We start from the raw sequence: 22085 nt of genomic DNA, 5'->3' as shown, positions 1-22085 counted from the left end.
TGTCTAAAAGTCCTCTGCAATATTCGGTCTTCCTTCCATGATAGTTCTGAGATGTACATCCACATACAGTGGACCCCTGACCAACACTGGTTTGAACACTGCGGGTCCACTTACACATGAATTTTTCTCACTAAATATGTACTACAGTGGTACAAGATCTGCGGTTGGTTGAATCTGAGAATGTAGAACCAGGTAAATGAGCGCCAAATGTAAAGTTATTCAGGGACTTTTCAACTACAGGGAAGGTCAGCACCTCTAACCACCACATAGTTCAAGGTCACCTGTACTTATCTTTTGTTTATTCAATAAATATTTTCTTTAAAACTTCCACGTGACAGTGGATTTGGTTATCTGGTATGGACCCAGGAAAATCAGTAACACATCTTTCTCCTAACTTTTAACTTGACCACGATTCTATCCTTAGGTTAGCAGATTATTGTAAGTATAGTGTAATTTCCAAGAGGTGGCGCAGTGGTAAAGAATACATCTGCCAGTGCAGGAGATGCAAAGAGATGCGGGCTTGATCCCTGGGTCGGGAAGATCCTCTGGAGGAAGAAATGGTAACCCACTCCAGTATTCTTGCCTGGAAAATTCCATGGACAGAGAAGCCTGGAGGGCCACAGTCCATGGGGTCACAAAGAGTCAGACACAACTGAGTAGGCACATATACACAGTGCAATTTCCAAAATACCTTTTGTTTTTTAGATTCTGAATTTAAATTTCTAACAGGGAATTTTTTGGCACACATCTCAGTGCAACAAGTTTTGGCAATCCCTAGATAATCCTAATTACCTCATATATTAAAACTGCAAATTACCTTCATTTCCACAGGAAAAACTAGGGGGAAAAAAGCAATGTCCCAAATCTGTATCATGGAGTCTGATCCCTTAGCTACAAGAGCTGTGTCTTTTCCTCTGCCTTTCATTTCCCCTTCACAAAACTTCAATCAAACTCACCTCCTCAAGTACATTCCTATTTCTGTATCTTGGATCACACAAATACCCCTTCTTAAAATACACTCTTCCTGCTCTCTATGCATCCAGGATCTATCATTCCATTCCTTCACAGTTTATCTCAAGTGCCACATTAAAGCACTTAAATCAGTTCCGGGCACACACTTCTAGCATATCATAGTAGAAAGAGCAAAGGATTTAGAATTAGTCTTCAGTCTGAAAGCAAGCTCTGCAATTTATTACATGACCATTGGGAATTTACTTAAGTAAATTTACTTAAGTCTGTTTCCATGTCTATAATGGGGGTAAAATAATTCAGACTACTATAGGTTTCTTGGAAAGATTAAATGAAACAAATTGGAAACTGTCAAGTACAGTTATTTGCAGATAATAATAAAATTTAAAAATTTACTATTTTTTCCACAAAGCCATATTTGATCAGCCAAGCTTATTGATCATTCTGTCCTAATGTACAAACAATGAATCAGATCTATTTTTAACATGAAGCAAATGCCCAGCCTCTTGGATTGTTCGGGCTACCAGCAATTATCAATAAGATCATCCAGATGGTTTTATTTCATCCTATGTTGCCTGTTGATTTATAGATTTAAGCCTATTTCAAAAGCAGAAATTATAAACAGAATCTCCATTTTTGCTTTATCTAAGCAAGAAGTCACTACCCATGAAGGCCCTGCAAAGAAAAAGCTGTGAAAATAGGCTCTTCCCTTACCTTGTGGGTTATCCATTCTCGTCCATACTGATACACGTTGTTGGCTGCAGAATTAAGGGCTCTTTGGACAACCTGAGCCTCAGGAAGCCAACTAATTCAAAATAAAGGGAGGAAAAATGAAAAACTGGTATAGCGTACTGCACCAGCAATCCCTGGAACTTAATTTTTAAAACAATCATTTACAATTTATGATTCTAAAACTTGCAGAGTATTTCCTAACTTAAATTACCAACTACCTTGGGGGTAGTTAAAAAAAATAAATAAAAGAGGAGGCCATACAATTTATCATCAAGTTCAATTAGGTGAACAGCATAATCCCAGGAACACTCTCCACGAAGACATAAAAACCCTCTCACAGAAGCCAAATTAAACAAGTCGGCAAAGAGATCCTACAGGCGTCGGCAGACTTTTTTTTTCTGTAAAGGGCCAAGGCATAAATATTTCAGGCTTTTCGGGACATATGATCTGTATCACAACTACTCAATTCTGTCTGCTTTTTTCTGCAGCCTCCAAATAGCCACAGACAAGATGACATGAACAGGTGTAGGCTGTTCCAATAAATCTTCATAGGAACAGGTGGCTGGATTTGGTTCTGAGCCGTAGTCTGCCAACTCTGCCACAAAAAATGATACAGTATGGGAACGCTGCTGACTCTGCCATGGGGGGGATTTTCTCCAATCCCTTAACCTCTGATCCTGCTTCCTCATCTGTAAAATGGGGATAATCCCTTCAGCGCACAACATAACGTGTGGGGAAATCTTAGTAAATCAAAGACATGTCGTAAACTGTGAGTCTCAATTCAATATTCGGACTTTCCCCTCTGCTCCCCTCTATCCCGCTACATGTCATTCTTATGCAAAATTCAACAAAGTTTTGCAAACTCTTCTCTCTTCCAAAGTAACCGTACCAATGAAGATCATTTCATGACAACAGACATAGAACCTAGGCCATCCATCTCTATGTTTGTCAAAATTACATTCTTACTTTGCCCACTCAGGATGATTTGCTAGAGTTTCATTAATCAAATTGCTTGTGACTTCAATCATGTGTACACTCTCTTGATGTACCTGTATTATGGACAAGAAATGAGTATCAATAAAAATTAAACTCAATTTAACATTTATCTTTTATACTATTCTAGGAACAATGCTTTAAGAGTCAAGTAATTAGATATCTTAATTTCAGTTAACTTAACAGACCTGCACTGAACAGCCAATATCCATAACAAAGCAACTCTAGATTGTTTTGGAACTCTGAAAGCCGTCATTTTGTTTCAGTAAGCAAACAACTTACCTGTAATCAAACGGCAAAGTTTGTCTTCCCTGTCATTAATGTCTCTGCTCAGTGTTTTTTATTTTTTGAAAAGCCTAAGGGTTCCCCCTGAACCTGAATAGCAAAACAGTCAGCTGATAATTTTGGCCTAAGTTATGCTCAGGCACTTCACAATAGGAAGCTTCATCCTTTCTAGCCTAAGATGTGTGAAACTTGAGAAATGCAATCAAAGGTACAACAAATGTGGAAATCTCCGTAGGCTTTCAATACTCACAGGATACCTTAGGGTCTCCCATATAACCATTCTAAAATGTGATTTATTAATCTCAGCCCTTCTATGTCTCTCTTGCTTCCAGAACCTCTCCCTTTAATTCACAGCTTCTCTGTTGCCAGTCCCAAACCAAATCCACCACAACCCATAAGAAAATCTGTAGGTTTTTTCTGACCACACAATGCAGGTGAGGATAAGTAATTCCAAGTAAAAAAGCCACAAACTACATGTTTTTACCAGATGTAGTAGCAGTTTTTCACAAGCGAACACTCTGCAAATTATTGCCTAACTGATCATTTTTCAATGTCCTGATATGGTGTTTATAATAATTTTTATACCATTTTATTCTTTGGCTACCTGATGCGAAGAGCTGACTCACTGGAAAAGACCCTGATGCTGGGAAAGATTGAGGGCAGGAGGAGAAGGGGACGACAGAGGATGAGATGGTTGGATGGCATCATCGACTTGATGGACATGGGTTTGGGTGGACTCCAGGGGTTGGTGATGGACAGGGAGGCCTGGTGTGCTACGGTTCATGGGGTCGCAAAGAGTTGGACACGACTGAGCAACTGAACTGACTGATTCTTGCTTTAGGTAGAAAGGAATTACCTAACATCCTCACCCTGCTATTATCCCAAAATATACTAGGAACATGGAGGCAAAAAGGATTTTCTGACAAACTGGATATGCATCTATTAATAAAAGAAAAAAAGCAGTAAAGAATGACCCTGAGGCTTTTCACCTGAGCAAGCAGAATGAAGCTGTCACTTACTTGAAATGAGAACAGACAAGCAAGGGAGGGTCTGGAATTCGGTTCTGACATGTTTGAGATGTCTACTAAGACATTCAAATGGATACTGTCATGGTGTTTTAGAGGATGATCCGTTTATTGGCTGGGAGAATGAACTAGATAACCAGTAAGTTTCCTTCAAAAGCTCAGTTTGCATGAGTCCTAAACCACAAGGAAATGGTTCAGTAATAATTGTTATCAAAGTTCAGAGAAGCAAAGCTCACTGAAGCATGCAACGAACAAAGAAAAAGAAAGATGAAATGGTTGAGATGAGCAGGCAAGAAGACCCTACACAAAGGGACAAAGAAGGGAAGGTAGAATAGAAGAGAGAGGAAAAAGAGGAAAAAAAAGGAAAACAGAATTACATACTGGTGAAAGGTTTCTCTAAGAACTAGAAAAACACACAAAGGAAGGTTTAGGTGAAATATAACAAAAACAAAGACAGACCTCTCAAGTCTATAGAGTCTAAATAAGTGACTGTACATGATTAAAATCCAAAGAACAGGTAAAAACTGCATTTTAACTGAAACAGGTACAGAGAGAGCAGGTTGTTAGAAGCAAATGATAAGATCAGGGCATACTGAGGCTAAGAGTGACTGAGAACAGGACTTCCAAGTGGAAAGTCAAGTAGTAGGAAACAGTGTAATCCCTTAGTAAATTGCTGCATATTAGATTATCTATTGATAATAGGTACTACCATATCTCTACAGCACTATATGAAAACGGTTCACATCCAGGATATCAGGTAAGCTTCACAATTTCTGGAAAACAGCATATAAAAACTTGGGGTGCAGAGTTCAGTAGGGTCCAAATAAAATAAAGACTGTGATAGATTACAGAAGTTTCTTGAAAAGCCAGTAAGAGACAAAAAATTTAGCTGAACTTTGGAGAATGATTTTCTTTGATAAAAGAGGGGTGAAAAACTGCAAAAGCTGGTAACATGACTCCATACAAATATGCAATGAAAAAAAAAAGGAGTGAAGTGAAGTGAAGTCACTCAGTCATGTCCCACTCTTTGCGACCCCGTGGACTGTAGCCTGCCAGGCTCCTCTGTCCATGGGATTCTCCAGGCAAGAATACTGGAGTGGGTTGCCCTTTCCTTCTCCAAGGGATCTTCCCAACCCAAGGATCGAACCTGGGTCTCCCACATGGCAGGCAGACGCTTTATCCTCTGAGCCACCAGGAAAGCCCCAAAAGAGGGGTAATGGGACTAAATTTTTTTTATATCCTCTCAAAATTCGTCTGTTGAAAGTCTAACATTCAATGTGATAGTTATAAGAGGTAGGGCCTTTGGGAAGTAATTAGGTCATGAGGGTGGAGCTCTCATGATGGGATTGGTGTAGAGGTTTAGTTGCTGTGATGGTTTAGTTGCTAAGTCATGTCCGACTCTTGTGACCCCATGGGCTGCAGCCCACCAGGCTCCTCCGTCCATAGTATTTTCCAGGCAAGAATACTGGAGTGGGTTGCCATTTCCTTCTCCAGGGGGGTCTTCCTAACCCAGGGATCGAACCCAGGTCTCCTGCACAGCAGGCAGATTCTTTACCGACTGAGCTACCACGGAAAACCTGATGGAAGACATGATGGGATTAGCGTCCTTAAAAGAAGAAATACAGAAGTGTTCTTTCTCCCTATGATGTGAGAATACAAGGAGAAAACAGCCACCTATAAACCAGGAACAGAGCCTTTACTAACAAGCTGACCATGCTCGCACTTTCATCTGGGGCTCTCAGCCTCCAGAACTATGAGAAATAAATGTTTGCTGTTGAAGGCACTTGGTGTGTGGTATTCTGTTACAGCAGTCCAAACTAAGAAGGCAGAAGGGAAATGCAAGCTGGAAGGATCTGGAAAGTGAGAAATACCTTAATGGTAAATCAGCAGAAAGAACAATGAGACGTGAAGGAAGGAATCAAATTCTGATCAAGTGAACAGGATCTACGCTAGGAGTCATGGACCAGATCACAGTTCTTCTTTTGAGAGAAGAACCCACTTTTCCCTCAGTATCTCCATTTTTCATCTGCATTTATCTCGGAGGATTTTTATGATAATAAAATTTAAATGATAAAAATATATTAGGCAAATTCATGGCAAAACCAGCAACACAAAAATCATAAATACTTTAAATGCTATAATTATTTATAAGCAAAGTAACATTTCCCATGCATGCAACTGCTGGCTTCTTATCCATACAACAAATTCTAACAGTTAAAGAGTTTATTAATGGTGATAGTAATTGTTGTACTGTACCTTTGCAGTCAGGAGTAGGGCTAAAAGAAGTGTTCCTATCACTAACAAAAATATGATGAAAATGCTAATTATTTTGTCTAACATCTTCTCCAACCAGATGATCATCTGCACAGAAATGAGAAAGAGAATTAGTCATCTTTCAAGTACAACTTAATAAAAACATATGTGCATTCAAACATCATGAAGACAAAACAGGCTATACAGCATTGCAGAAACTATGGCATAATGATTAAAGCAGTGAAAGCTATAAGCCACTTTAGAAAATTAACTAACAGTGTTAATTGTTGTTACAGAAAGAGCTTATTATTGTCACATCTAAGAAAAGGCAATCAATTTGAATATAACCTAAATTTATGCTTGGATTCTCATAGTGTGGTATGTTTACATTTCAAATTAGAATATACGATCTAATAAACATTCTAAACTAAATAATGACAATCCCTTAGTGACCTCAAATCTCTACTGTCAATTAGCAAATATATATGACTTTAGTAAAAGGATGACTCTTACAATACAGATATGTCCTAAACTAGACAGATAAAATAGGAGCAAATTAAAATGGGAATTACATTCAAAATATTTTTTTCCTTTAATGTCATCAGGGTTACAAATAAAATCTATTGTTAAGGTACTGATAAATACCAATTTCACAATAACAGCTACCCTGGAAGCAAAAGGGTTGGGACATGGATGCACAATCAGGGAGGGGTACACAGGAGACTTCAGTTGGTACAGGTAATACTTTGTCACACTGGAAGACAGGCATGTGGGTGCTCTTCTATCCTTTTATACTTGAAATATTTCATAATAAAATAAGAAATCCACTTGAAATTTCTATTTTTTTTAAACCATAAGCTTTATGACAAATTATAATTGACTATAAATAAAGAATAATCGTTAATGCAGTAGTTATCTCATAATCAATAAAATTATGCTTTTCTAAAATGCCACTAGGCATTCTATTTTGAGTATAACTTCTCTCATCTTTCACAATGACAAATAATCCTACATTTTCTAAAACCTTTGTTTTCAGAATATCTAATCCTGACAGATCTCTAGAATTCCTGCCATGCAATGCTACCAATTAACATTTCAAAAATACAGTCAGACTGATGACTGAAATACCACAATGCACCCCTCAATCCCAACATGAGCACTGCTGAGTAAGTTACTCTTCTCTTAAATATGAATTATGCTCGCCAAACAGTTAAACATTCAAGAGCAAAGAAGGATGGTTAAAGCAGCATGTCTTCTAAAACATTTGCTTTCTATTCGAAGATTATAAGCTTGCACCTCCTTATCTTTCAGGAAGGACACTATCACCAAGAAATCGATGCTATAGTGAACTCAAAGTTAAACAGTGCATCTTTTATCTTGACAATTACAGCTTTCAAACAGAAGAGTTAATTTTCAGTGCATGCTACCAAAGCATCAAAGACAATGCAGAGATTAAAAAAAGTAATAATAGGTTTCTAAGATATGGAAGGTCAGAGGTCATATTTTGAATGTAAGTTCTAAAATCAGTGAAAGTGAAGAGTATCACAATCAGAAACTAACTCAACATCTAGTTTTTGAGAGTTTCCTGAGCAAAGAGATAGTATTGCATGATTCCTCTTTGTATCTCCAAAACCTAACAGTGCACAGCATGTGGTAAAAGCTCAGTTAATACATATTTGAATAGGAAAAATAAAGAAAATATCAGAATTAAGACTGGATTGGTATTCACAAATTACAATTTCTGAAAATAACTTAGGAGCCTCAATTTTTTTTTTAGAAAATCCACATCCTGAAATACATCAACATAAAAGATGTTTTATTTGGAAAGTATCTAAAGTTATGTCTGAATATTTTTAACATATAAAACATGGAATATTCACAAACACATTATGTACAACAACATTACAAAAGTCAAACTTTGTTTTCAAGCCAGGGTAGAATTTTCCTATCACAAGCTCTATATACCTAAGGGCTGGAATAAGAGACACCTAAAGAAAAATTTATTTTCAAGAGATAATACTGAGGGTTAGATGTTTTATTGAAAATTTAAAACACAGGCAGACACCGTTTTATTGTGCTTCAATTTATTGTGCTTTGTAAATAACGTGTTTTTACACATTGAAGGTTTGTGGCAACCCTGCATTGAGCAAGTATATTGGCGCCATTTATTCCAACAGCATTTGCTTATTTTGTATCTCTATCACATTTTGGTAATTCTCCCAATATTTCAAACTTTTTGTTATGATATTTACTACGGTGATTTGTAATCAGTGACTTTTGATGTTACTACCACAACTCACTGAAAGCTGAGATGATGTTTAGTCTTTTTTTTCCTAGCAATAAAGTATTTTTAATTACGATTTATAACATTTTTTGGACATAATGCTATTGCACACTTAATAGACTACATGTGTCCAACTCAGTCGCCAACTTTTTACCACTGCGCCACCTATTAAGCCCAATAGACTATAGTATGTGAAAGTGCGACCCCATGGACTTGCATAATACAGTCCATGGAATTCTCCAGGCCAGAATACTGGAGTGGGTAGCCCTTCCCTTCTCCAGGGGATCTTCCTAATCCAGGGATCAAACCCAGGTCTCCCACATTGCAGACGGACTCTTTACCCGCTGAGTCACAAGGGCCGCCCAAGAATGCTGAATTGGGCAGCCTTTCCCTTCTCCAGCAGATCTTCCTGCATTACAGGTGGATTTTTTACCAGCTCAGCTTATCAGGGAAGTCCAGACTACAGTACAGTACAAACAAATTTTATATGTCCTGGGAACCCAAAGAAAACCATGTGACTTGCCTTATTGCAATATTCACTTTACTGTTGTGGTCTGGAACTCAACCGACAGTATTTCCAAGGCATGCCTATAAATAAAATCACTTAAGATGTTCCATACACAAGCAAAAGGTATGTGTGTGGTGGGGGTGGGGGGGGGGTTTCTATTTACCTATGGCCAGCAAAGATAAGCTGAGAAAACAGGCAAAAAGGAAGATAGCAAAAGTGAAAGAGAGGAAAAAAAGTGGAAAAGAGAGACAGGAAAGACTTAAAAATGTGGAGAACTAAGGACCAATCGAGAGGAAACGATCAAAGAGGATAGAAAACTTACAGAGGAAACGAACACCCTAAAAGAGTGAATGGAACAAGACTCATAAGGAAACTGCAACTCATAGACACAGAAAAAGAAACGTGGTTGGAGGAAGCAAAGGAGAAGGGGAAGGGGATCGAGGAGAGAATTCGTAAAGAACTGCAAGAGGCGCTGTCCCATGAGGCCGTGCTCTGCTTTAAGCAAGGGGAACCACACTGCCTGTCAGTCCCTACCCCGCTCCATTTATTTCCCAGTTTATTTTAGGTTTGAGATTTTATTTTCTAAAAGTAGGAGGGAAGTACTTTTAAAATTACATTCTGAATGTTTTAAGTATAAATAACAGGCATGCATTTTTTTCTAAATGTAGAAATGTCAGTAAATACATAGTTATATCAAAAGATACTCTGAGGCTTCTATACTGACTCGCCTTCTTTACCAAGTTATGAAGAAACTGTCATTCCACTACTGAGTTTTCTATTCATTATTCTGGACGTGTAGCTTTTTATTTTGCTTTGTTTTTCTTAGCCTAATTCTAGCAGTGCAAATAATAAATACTGAGAAAACAAGTAAGTCTTAAGAAACAGTTACATTTCAATTAATCATAGCCATGTTTCTCGCCCTCACTTCTCTTGAAATAGTTTCTAATTCACTCCACTTGAACTTGGAATACCAATACCCAATGCTGCAAATTTTCTGCCCTTGGATGAAATATGTAACAAAACAGACTTCAATTTATTTATGTGCTTTTCCAGGCACAGACTCTCAGAAGTTAAAGCAGTTACTCCAACTCTACACCAATACTTTACCTATGCTACACAGAATCATCAAAGAAAAGGAAAAGGTTATCTGACCCCTTGAGAATCTTTTAAAACTAATTCACAATTAATCAGCTATGAATTAGGTAACCTAACTCAAGTCACCAAAGGTTAAATCAGATTGAACTTAGTGACTTTAGCTCTCCTTTCTCTCATCTCTTGAGAACAATTTCATTTCAATAAAAACAAAGTTGGGAAATACATAAGACCACCTACTTTAATCAAAGTAAGAAAATATAACTTATTTTTGTAACACTATCATTTGCCAAGGATTGAATTCATTTACTCATATTGTTTTGTAGATTGGAGGTACACATAACCATTTGTGTATGTGTGTTTGTATGCGTGTGTGTGATCACGGTGCTATGTGTGTATGTTGATTTTACACACAGTTTATTTTCAATCCAAAGTTTAAAAGTGTAATAAGCACTGTCAATAAGTCTCCCCTCTATTCTCTTTCAACAGAAAGAATGAAACTCTAATCTTTACACCCAAGAGCCTCATTTTGAACTATTTCTAAGAGGTAACACATTTTTCTTAAGGCCTGCTGTAATATTTTCACTGAAGATTTTTAAGGTCTTATTGTGTTTAATGACAACACACATGAATGATACCATCTTTTGCTATCTGCCCTAGGGATCCGATAACACTGTCAGATCTACTGTATGTGTACTATGGTACTCCTGACCTATCTGGATTAGACTTCATTTAAGTTACTGAAAATTCCATGCCAATCATGTGAGGCATTTACCATAGACACAACCTTACGTTTTGGGAAGTACATAAAACTAGATGTCATGGGCCATGACTACACCATTTTTTGAGATAAAAAATAAAATTTTGAAACACTAGCTATAAAAAAAAAGACAACATATAACACTATTGGCGAAGAGAATCATACAAATATTTCATAAGTCTTTTTAAAAAAACTACGGTGTTATTTATAGAAAAAGTAGCCGTAAAGAGCTCTCTTTCCTTTTCAGTAACTTTTGCCTAAAATGCTTTCACACATTAAAGGAGACGAGAGTATCAGGCTGGGCCACATGATAGAGCTGAAAAGGTCTGGAGGTCACAGTGGACAACAGGACCACGAGACAGAACGTCAACACACTCGGGCAAGGAGATACCATCCACATCTTAAATGAATAGCTTTAAGTTTTTAGCAAATTGCACTGTGGCAATATTAATGCTTCACGACCTTCCATAGCTTATAATTAGAACTTTAAAAAACAAAAACTTAGTCTGACATATGAACAGAAACAGGGTGAGAACGGAGATACCGGGGGGAAGTTCAATAGCAAAAATCAACATCCGGGTGTTCATTTACCTTCTTATTTAGCCAGTGCCAGAGCTTGAGGATAGGGGTAAGGTGAGAGAGAAGATAAGAACAGTGGCATATCATTAGAGAATGCAGTAACAGTATGAAAAGAAAAGAGAGTCACTGAGAGCATGAGGAGGAAATCATCTCGGACAAAGGGAAAACTGGAAAAAAACTGAAATGCATTAACAAAGTTTCAAAATCAAGCGAAGGTAGTATTCCTTTAAGACACACGATTGAAATGATGATAACCACAAACTTTGTTCGAAATTCAACGATTAAAAGTACATAAAGATAACCTGAATGCTTACAGGCTTAAACTTTCACACCAAATTCCAAAGATCAAAGCTATAATTAAGATTTTTCACATACCATGCATTAAAAGGATTTTCAGTCCCTATATAAACTAATTCCTGTTCACACACTACATTTTCATTGAACTTTGTAGTTGCAGCTTTATAACAGTACTTATTTTACATTCCTAGAGTAAAACATTTCAGTGCTCATTTGGAACAGTGAACAGCTGGTCAAAAAGCAGACATATTTAAGATTCTGATCGTATTGGGCGCATTTTCTTCCATTTCCAATTTTTCAGGCATGCATTTTTCTACTGTATGTAATATCCTGCTGTTTTTTCACATAGACATTACCTCATCTACACCTCACAATATTTAGCACTATAATAACTAATGCTAGTTAATGGTCACATAAAATAAAAATCAGCAAACATAGGATTTAAAGCATTATTAGTGTATAAAAAGCATAAAGACTAAAAAGCTTAATTTCATCTGAATGACTAAATGCTCTTTGCAGAGTTATTCCTAAAGCACACCTAGTACATGTTTAGACACATACTTCAAACAATCTTCTCTAGATGGATCATTTCAACACTGGTCCAATCAATTGAAATTAAACAGAAACACGGAAAATAGATTTATTCTCCAAAGCAGGACCCCAGATATATTATTATACTGCATAAAACATAATTTTGACATCAATTATAATTGAACAAATATTCAATTTGTGATAGCCATTTATTCTGATATATATCATATATAACAGAAAATGCTAGTTTTATTAATTTTACTGTCTCTCTTCCTGAAGAACAAGACTGACATATAGATTAGAATAAAAATGACAAATTTTTACAAGACTACCCCATAACAAATACTTCTGATGCCCCTGGAATTTCAACCAACACAACTGTACAGTTTTCCTAAATGAAGTGTTCCCAATACAAGTACATGGGAACACTGAAAATAGATTTAGTTTTTATGCCATCTGATAGTGGTAAGACAAAAAAATTAACTGGTGTAAGAGTCACCCTCTTTACAGCTTGAAGTGATAAATCTGCTCTAGTAAGATAAAACTTCACCTTAGTCTGGGAGATGTGATCAACATGTTGAAATCTGTGATAAGTCCTAGATTCTTATTTTTAAAAATTGAAAAAAATTAATAAGAACACAATAGGCAGGGAATTCCCTGGTGGTCCAGTGGTGAGAACTCTGTCCTTTCACCACCAAGGGCCCAGGTTCAATCCCTGGTCAGGGAACTAAGATTCCCAGAAGCCACACATCAGGGGAACTAAGATTCCCAGAAGCCACACATCAGGGTCACAAAAGATACACACACACACACACACACAGACATGGCAAGTTAAAAAAGAAAAATATAAACAGCCAAGGGTCACAAAAGACACACACACACACACACACACACACACACACACGGCAAGTTAAAAAAGAAAAATATAAACAGCCAAGAAGCAAATAAAAGAATGGTCAACTCAACTGTTATTTTTTAAAACTTCAAATTAAAACAACACCGAGATGCTTCTTTTTACAAAACTAAAATGGACTTTCAGTTATACCATAATATCCAGTACTGGCAAGAGCTCAAAGAAATGGGCATTCTCATATGCTGCTGAGGTGGGAACTAAAACTGACAAACTTTCTGGAAGACAACCAGGCAACATATTAAAAATATGTATCCCCTGCACCTCCTTTGACTTCCGCCCCCTCACATGAACTCCAGATACTGTTCTTGTCTCTGTCTACATTTGCTTCATCCAACCGTGTTTTTCAACCTTAAGCCCTGGATGGACCTGTTAAAAGTAGTCACTAGCAAGCCCAGCTTGCACAGCACAGCATACAAAAAGGCGTTCTCGATCCAGTCTTGCCTGACTCTCCAGCTCTGCCTCCCACTAATCACCGTTTCACATATCCCGCTTTCTTAGGGTTCCCTAAGAACTCACTCTGTGGGGGTCTCTGTGCCCCTACACCGCTCCATTTACCCGCTCTTCTTCCAGGCCTCACTAATAAACTCTTAGCAGTGCTTCAAACTGTGCTCTGGTATCACCTTCCCCACTGCTCACCAACAGTGAGTCATTTCTTGCTCAGTTACCACCACTGTATCCTGGACACACCTCTCCCCTCAAACTGACAACGGCTCAACACTTACACAGAGCTTACAGTGTACCGGATCCCAGTCTAGGAACTGCACATGTATGAACTCACTGAACCCTCACTACGATTCTCTGAGACATACTTGCTATTATACTTTATATTCACTGGCACAGAAAGGTTACAAAACTCATCCAAGGTCACAGAGCTAACAAGCAGCAGAACTGGGATCTGAATCCAAAGTTTGAATTCAGAGACTATGCTCCAAACCATCTCTTCTGAATCTAGCACAGCCTCTAAATTCTAATGGATTGCTGTCTCCCCACTAAAACAGAGTTTCTGTACCTAGTTTTCCAGGATTCATCTGGTTTTCCCTAAAACTTATGCTATCTGATGCATGAGAATTATCCAAAATTATTCACTGCACTGAGCTACACCTGGCTATATAATTTTAGGCAAGTCACTTAACCCCTCTAGATTTCAATTTGGTCCTTATAAAATAAGAGTTGAACTAGGTGCTCCTTTTCCCTCATTTTTAAGATGTAAAAATACTTACACAACACTTATTCAAACTACATTTATCCCATCCATCACTCTAAATTTCATCAGTTAGACATTAAATGTGTTATCAGCAAGTACAACGTAAATACTAATATACCATAAAATGGAATCTTTTAGACAACGAAATACATAATAAACTCCACTTGAAAGCAGCTCAAGTTATGAAAATACAATACCTTGCTATCAACTTTTAACAAGAATTTTCCGAGCCCGATAATTGGCCACGGGGCCAGGGCTTCCTGCCGCTCCTTCAGGAAGTGCTCTATCACCTGCCACCACACAGCGCCGCGCTTCTCCAGGAAGTTCACAACGCCAAAGTGAATAACAAGCTTTTTGAGGACCCAGACTATGAGGAAGATGAGAAATACACACACGAGAGACAAAGGTTACAAACAGGTTCAGTTCCACATAACCTTCCTAAAACAGTAAAGCCAGTGCTAAAATAGATAGGTTTGTTTTTTTTTTTTGCTTTTGTTTTTGTTTAATGGAGGAGGGAAGGAACAAAGTTCAAAATATTCCAGCTTGATGGAACTGGGACAGTTTCCACACAATCCCCACCTACCTATCTCCCACCCTCTCTGTGAAGTCTGAAGCCTTGAAGGGGTCAGGGATTCAAAACCCACATAAACATTAGACACCTTGATCATGAGGATTTCACTGACTACAATCTTGGCCCCTCACACTGTACCGTTCCAGGATAAAGCGTACTAACCTCTGACCTGTCCTTGTCTCTTTGGCTATTAGAGCTGCTCTTGCCAAATTTTATTCTTTTCCTTAGATGTTTGATGTGTAGTGACCAGATAAGCAGAAGGTATTCCATACAAATCATAACCTTATACCCCCACAGGGTAACATTCTCATTTGTATTTCTATGTCTCTTCTTGATGCTGTGTACATCTGAATTTTTCACCATGGTTCCGTAGAGACCAGGGCTGTTACAAACAGCTGTACACTACGTGATTTCAGCCAGAACTACTCAAACTGCAATATGAAGGGAACCCTCTGCGGTGGGATACTGTGGTTTCCCTTTAAACGGGGGTTAAACCTTCTGTTAAAAGCTAACTAAGGAGGAGGGACTAGAAGGAAGTGCTACTCATCTGTGAGGGTTGCCTTGACGTCTGGACCCTAGATAATTGGTCCCAGCCACTATGATTTCCCTATTCCAGGGAGCTCTGTGTCCTTAGCCCTGGCCTTTAATCTAACAGTTCACTGTTTACTATTTTGAACCATGAGCTCAGTGTTACATGCCCGGTCAACAATTCCTTCATCAGCATTTTTAAACCTCTGGAGACGTCCTAGGAGACGTCCTATGGTCTCGAGAATAAGTCCAGGGTAATTATAGTTGTAAAAACTTTGTGGGGGCTACTATATTCACAGCCTACTCCCCTTTTTTATTTAAAAAGATAGTAAAATTATCTCAAACATTAAAAAAAAAATCCACAAATTAAAAAAAAATCTTCAAAGGCAAGACAAGATCATCACTAACCAATTACCTGCAATAGGCACGGGCAGCAACTGTACAATCCACAGGTTGGACCAGATCTGGACTCCGACGATGGCCCAAAGGAGAGACACGAAGTAGATGTCACTAGTTTTCTTCTTCCTAAGAAACGTGCCAACTTCAGGTCTCTGTCTGCCCAGGGTGGGTGAAGGGGAGGCGGGTGAAGAAGCTGAGGCCAGTGTTGGAGGGGGTTCTCCTCTGTCCATGGTTTCTGTCCCTGAGGAGGGAAAGCAAAAAAAAAAAAAATCACCCACATATTGGTCCACATTAATAAATAGTAATACAGAGCAATTAACTAGGCTAGCCTGGTTTAAGCCTTCAAGATGTACTAAGATAGCATGATTACACTGGGTTAAAAAAGAAAATAAGACCTGGATGGATGCTTGCAAATGTAATAAAAAAAAGGTGTGGAGAATGATGTATGCTTGCAAATGTAATGAAAAAGGTGAGGAGAATTAACACTGACAGCTAATGAAAAAGGTGAGGAGAATTAACACTGACAGCGTTTACACCTACGGAAATTAAGTTCGTCGAGAGGGTTGAGTATGAGAAATGGTTTATTTTTACTTTATACATTTTACACTGTTCAAGTTTTTTATGACATATTTATCATTTCTATTTATATGTGTATATATATATATATAGCATTTAGATTAAAAAAAAAACTAAAGAAAAACACATGACAAAGTAACAGAATTATAATTAGCCCATGAAAATTACTCAAACCATATAAAGCAATAAATATTAACATACAGAATTCTTTATTTAAAAACTCCTTCTCTTTTAACTTTATTGTAGATGTATTTATATGTGTCTCTGAAACAATATGGCTTTTCAGCGTCATTTTATCTAAATGGGACCAGCTGCTCTTACAAGAACCCAGGGTTTTGAAGCATATCTTTCTCTTAGAATGAGATACTAAAAAATGACAGGTTGCTGTGGATGAGGAATCTTCAAATATAGGATATCACACTGAATTATTTCATAAGGCACTGCTTTCTAACAATGCAACTACTGCCATATTTCACTATTACTCAGAATATATCACAATGATGGAAATGAGTAAGATCCTAACACCTATATTTTGCCTTCTATAAAAAAAAAGTTAAGTGCTCGCTTCGGCAGCACATATACTAAAATTGGAACGATACAGAGAAGATTAGCATGGCCCCTGCACAAGGATGACACGCAAATTCGTGAAGCGTTCCATATTTTTACATATATATGGAATTTAGAAAGGTGATAACGATAACCCTATATGCAAAACAGAAAAAGAGACACAGAAATACAGAACAGACTTTTGAACTTTGTGGGGGAATGTGAGGGTGGGATATTTCAAAAGAACAGCATGTATACTATCTATGGTGAAACAGATCACCAGCCCAGGTGGGATGCATGAGACAAGTGCTCCGGCCTGGTGCACTGGGAAGACCCAGAGGAATCGGGTGGAGAGGGAGGTGGGAGGGGGGATCGGGATTGGGAATACATGTAAATCCATGGCTGATTCATATCAATGTATGACAAAACCCACTGGAAAAAAAATTAAAAAAAAAAAAAAAAAAAGTTAAAAGTATACCTTATTTCTTAAAGTCTAGGTAAAAAAAAAAAAAATGAACACCCCTAATTTCAACGCCCTTTTTGCCCCATTTTCTTTATACAATTTTACACAGTTGTATCATTTTCCACTCAGAACCTTTCCCACTTTCTCCCTTCAGTTGAATGCCAACTCCAGAAGAAATAAGACCTAGTCTGTCTTGCTTGCCCCTCCACTGAATTCCTAGTGCAAAAAAATATTACCTGACATGTAGAAGGTACTCATTAAATCTTTACTCTAAGAATGCCTTCCCTGTTATTTCATAACTTTCATAAGTAACCCCATAATAGCCCTGTGAGTGCTTTATTATAATTTCCTTAGTGGTTTTTTTTTTAAATGATGCTTAGCTATGAGTATATTTTTACTACTTATGTAACTGGGACCATGTTTAAGTCAGCCCATCTCATGAAAACTAACATTCTACCCAGAGGTTTGGGGCTAAACACCAAGCTAATTATAATACGCTTCTGTTTGCTCTCTGAATGAATGTCTTCCTAATTTGGAAACTTCATGTTGCTGGATGTGGCAGATATTCATAAGAATAATAAGTCCATAACCAAAACATCATCCCCTCTCTACTCTGAAAACATAATTTAATGCGTAAGAAAAATAAGTTTTACTACTACCCCAAATGCCTTCTTCTTAGCTGATCCCCTCTTTCAAGACTTCTCTAACGTGAGTTCTTCCAGGAGAGCTCATGAAAACAGCTCCTTAACTCTCAAACCTCTGGCAGTAATGGGCCTCTTGGCACAGACAGACAAGGCCTTTACAATCCTGAATTCTGTGAGTCTGGTATGACTTTAAAGCTGGTATAAAACTACTAGCTGGATCTCACAGGAGCTCTGTGTCCAACATAATTAGAGGATTCTGTGTTAAGGAAAACAGTCAATATACTAACAGCAAGAGGCATGCAAAGCAAACTTTGAGAAGAAAAGCAAAAAATGCCAGAGAAATGAATGATTGGAAGATGGAAAACAAAAATCAAAAGAAAGATGGAGAAAAGGAACAATGACCAAAAACTGCAACATAAACAGAGCAAAAGAGAACAATGGAGGAGAACTGACAAGTTATAGAAATGGCAAATAAAAGGACTAAGTAGGAGAAAATACAGACAAAGGTAAATGGGTCTTTAAGAAAAGGAAAACAAAATGAAAGGATAGTGAAAAAGAATAACAAAAGAAAAATAAGAAAAGCCCTTTAAAAAAAAAAAAGGAAAGAATGAAGAGTCAAGGTAAGAAACCTAAGAAGATAAATAATTAAATGAATGAAAAAAGTGATACATGAGAACAAAGATAGAAGGAAAAAAGTGTAAAAATAGGAACCAGAGAGAAAAATGAAGGACCAGTAAGTAGCATCTTGTGATGCTAGTGTCTTTCCTAATTTTATATTCTATGAATATTCCATTTTCCAGAAGGATTCTGAAGGCATTCTCACAACGCCAGTCACCTGCAGGCTGGGTGGAGGTGTGGTCCTCAGAGCTCGATTCATAGCCCGTGATGGAGATGGCCAAGGTTGCCAGAGTAGAAGCTGCCATAGAGATGACTTGTCCCGGCAGCTCTGCTCCTGCAAAACAAGCATGCAGTTATAACACTTCTTAAAGGCAAAAAAAAAAAAAAAAGGAAAATAACTTGCAAACTGGAACACAGTCCTTGGTTCTTCAACAGCAATAAAACAAAATGGTTATTACTGATCCACTAGACCAGTGGTTCTTCATCAAGAGACAGTGCTTAAAAATCAACAGTCAAGTCTGCTAAAAATGCAAGTTTCTGGACTCTCTCTCTCTCATTTGGGAACTTGACACTGGTGCATGTGGAAGATAGTAGATATAAACACGGAATGCCACACTTGTATTTTAACTTCACAGGTTTATTTTACTGCACATCTCTGTTGAAAAACACTGTTACACCAAGTCTATGAGCTTCTTGAATGCAGGCTTACTTTCCTTTGTATTACTAGCTCCTAGTACAGTATGGAATAGCCCATGTGCATACTAAGTCACTTCAGTCGTGTCCAACTCTCTGCGACCCTGTGGACTGTAGCCCACTAGGCTACTGTATCCATGGGTTCTCCAGGCAAGAATACTGGAGTGGGTTGCCATGCCCTCCTCCAAGGGATCTTCCCAACCCAGGGATCAAACCTACATCTCTTATGTCTTCTGCACTGGCAGGCAGTTCTTTACCACTAGCACCAATGGGAAGCCCAAAATAGCCCATACTTGTTTTCAATAACAACATTTCATGACTGACTATGCAAATGTATGGGTATTGCACAAAATCATATACAGTCAATCCTCGACCTACATGGGTTTGAACTGTGCAGGTCCACATATATGTGGATTTTTTTCTAGTAACTATAATATCTGTATTTTCATTTTACAGATCTTTAACTAAGTATGGGGAAAAGCTTTTGTTCAATGAGAGATCACAGGTGGAACTAGGATTTGAATTCCGATTCTACCCAAACTGTTTCAGCTTCCTGCCTTTGGGTGAGTCATTTATCAATTCCTTTGTTTTTGAAACAGAGATAGGAGTTCACAGATATTTGACTGCATGGGGGAGTCACTGCCCCTAACCCTGACATGGTTTGAGGGTCAACGGAATATCTATGAAGTTCATAATTCAACACAGGCAAAATCTACCACCTGAGAATCTAAAAGATCATCACTACCCCGTTTCACAATCTAGGTTCTCATGTTAAGTACCTAACAGGTAGTAAACTAAGTTTAGCCTAGATCCAAAAAACACATTCACTGGTCAATGAGGTCTGTCTGGAACGGTCAGCCTTTAATTTGCTATGGCAGACAACACAGAGCAGCTCGCCCAACACCTGTTTCCAGTGTGCTTTCCTGTACCCTGGAGACTGGAAAGCTAAAGACTGGGCTTCCTGGACTCCTTTGCAGCTACTGTTTCACCTGTGACGCAGTGGAATACCAGTGCAGGCACACTTGTGCAGACTTGGAAGCCCTAAGCGACTCACTGTAATTTGGAAGCTCTCATGTCAGACACAGTCATGGAGACACATGGTTTTCCCGCAGGAACTTAGCAGAGTTCCAGAGGTTCTGCCGTCTGATTTCCAACTCTGTGTCAAAGAGCAGCAGCAATACTATGTAGCACTTCTGCTCAAACAGTCCTCGGGTGTTGTTGAGCATTTCTCCTGGTTGCATTGCTTCTGCATGTCAGGTCCAAGCTTAACTGTCTGATCTGTCCAAAAATTCTGTGTGTACAAATCCTTTATGCTAACCAATACCTCTTTCTATTTAGACTAGCTGGCATGAATTCCACTGTCCGACTAAGAATAGTCACCAAATCATACATATGCCCACATTCATAGAGCTGGAACCTCTCAGTAGGCTGATATTCAATGTGACAACATAAAGTTCTGCCAGGCCGATGAAAAGAGCCACGACTTTCAGAAGGTCAGTGAATTTCAGCTCCAGATAAACTTCACATACCCAACAAATCCAAGGCTGGCCACCTCCCAGAGGTAAGCAGGCCACGCCTGAGACAGCTCTTTGGTAGATTCAGCCCTCAGGAGCAAGAGCACTCATCTTGCTCAATCACATCCTTTCTCTCCTCTAATAAATGTCTTCGTCTGAAGGAGGCTTATTTTTAGGCAAGCCAAGAGAAATCCAAAGTTATGACCTGGGAAGAGAGCATAAATTAGATATCTGGATTGGGACCTATTCTCCTGGCATAGGTGTCTAAAGTGCTGATTTGATGCCAATAAGAGAACAAGCGCTGAGAGAGAAAGACAGTGTCTTTTATGTCTTACATGTTTCCATTACTCACTGTATTGAATGCTGAGAATAAAAATACAGACCCCGCCCCAGTGGAGTCTAGTGAAATAGACAGATAAGAATCAAAGGACCACACAAATAAACAAATGTATACAAATTATGATGACTGCCATAAAGGAAAAATACTGGGTATTTTATGAGTTCCTAACTGAAGAAATCTGATTTAGTCTGGGAAATCAGGAAAAGCCTTTCTTTAAGAAATAAAAATGAAGCTGATATACAAAAGATGAGGAGGAATTAACCAAAGGAAAGTATAATCTTTTAAATAGAAGGAAGAGAATAAGAAGGCTGTAAGTGAAGAAGCTGGCATGTTAAAGACAGTGAAAGGTCAGTGTGTCTGGAACACAGAGATGGCAAGCCAGATGATGAAAGTCACAGATGACCAAACTAAATGACTTTAGTCTTTATCCCAAAGGAGGAGTAGGAAAGCACTGAAGAGTTTTTTTTTAATTGAAATACTATTGAGATAATTGTAACATCACATGAAGTTTTACGAAATAATACAGAGCGATCCTGTGTACCTTTTATCCAGTGTCCCCTTCCCCACCATGGCAGTATTTTTTAAAACTGAAGCACATTACTACAGAGTGTCAGCATGGATACAAGACACAGAAGTCTCATCGCTGCAAAGATCTCTTATGTTGCCCTTTTATGACCACATCTCCCGACTCTGTAAATAAATCAGTTTTAGGGATACAAAAAGACTGTTCTTACTGTTTGATCAAGAACAGATTAGAAAAGACCAGGA

General features: G+C 38.2%; 1 protein-coding gene and 1 non-coding gene across 3 annotated transcripts in view; one reads left to right on the top strand and one right to left on the bottom strand.

Moving 5' to 3' along the window:
* TMEM245 (transmembrane protein 245) overlaps positions 1-22085 on the bottom strand; it is a 76842-nt gene that overhangs the window by 36382 nt on the left and 18375 nt on the right. The window contains exons 4-10 of one of the 2 annotated variants that reach the window (XM_043927355.1): positions 18988-19104; positions 15940-16164; positions 14623-14792; positions 11493-11516; positions 6261-6365; positions 2668-2750; positions 1684-1774 (exon numbers count right to left, since the gene is read on the bottom strand). In XM_043927355.1, coding sequence (XP_043783290.1) covers positions 1684-1774; positions 2668-2750; positions 6261-6365; positions 11493-11516; positions 14623-14792; positions 15940-16164; positions 18988-19104 — 815 coding nt within the window. The remainder of the gene's footprint in view (positions 1-1683; positions 1775-2667; positions 2751-6260; positions 6366-11492; positions 11517-14622; positions 14793-15939; positions 16165-18987; positions 19105-22085) is intronic. The other variant, XM_043927356.1, reaches the window with a different exon arrangement.
* Positions 17057-17163, top strand: LOC122673133. Its single transcript, XR_006334610.1, has one exon. It is a non-coding gene; the product is annotated as a U6 spliceosomal RNA (small nuclear RNA).

Source organism: Cervus elaphus, chromosome 16 (assembly GCF_910594005.1).
Source record: "Cervus elaphus chromosome 16, mCerEla1.1, whole genome shotgun sequence".
Classification (NCBI taxonomy): domain Eukaryota; kingdom Metazoa; phylum Chordata; class Mammalia; order Artiodactyla; family Cervidae; genus Cervus; species Cervus elaphus.
This window is presented reverse-complemented; position numbering and strand designations above follow the sequence as displayed.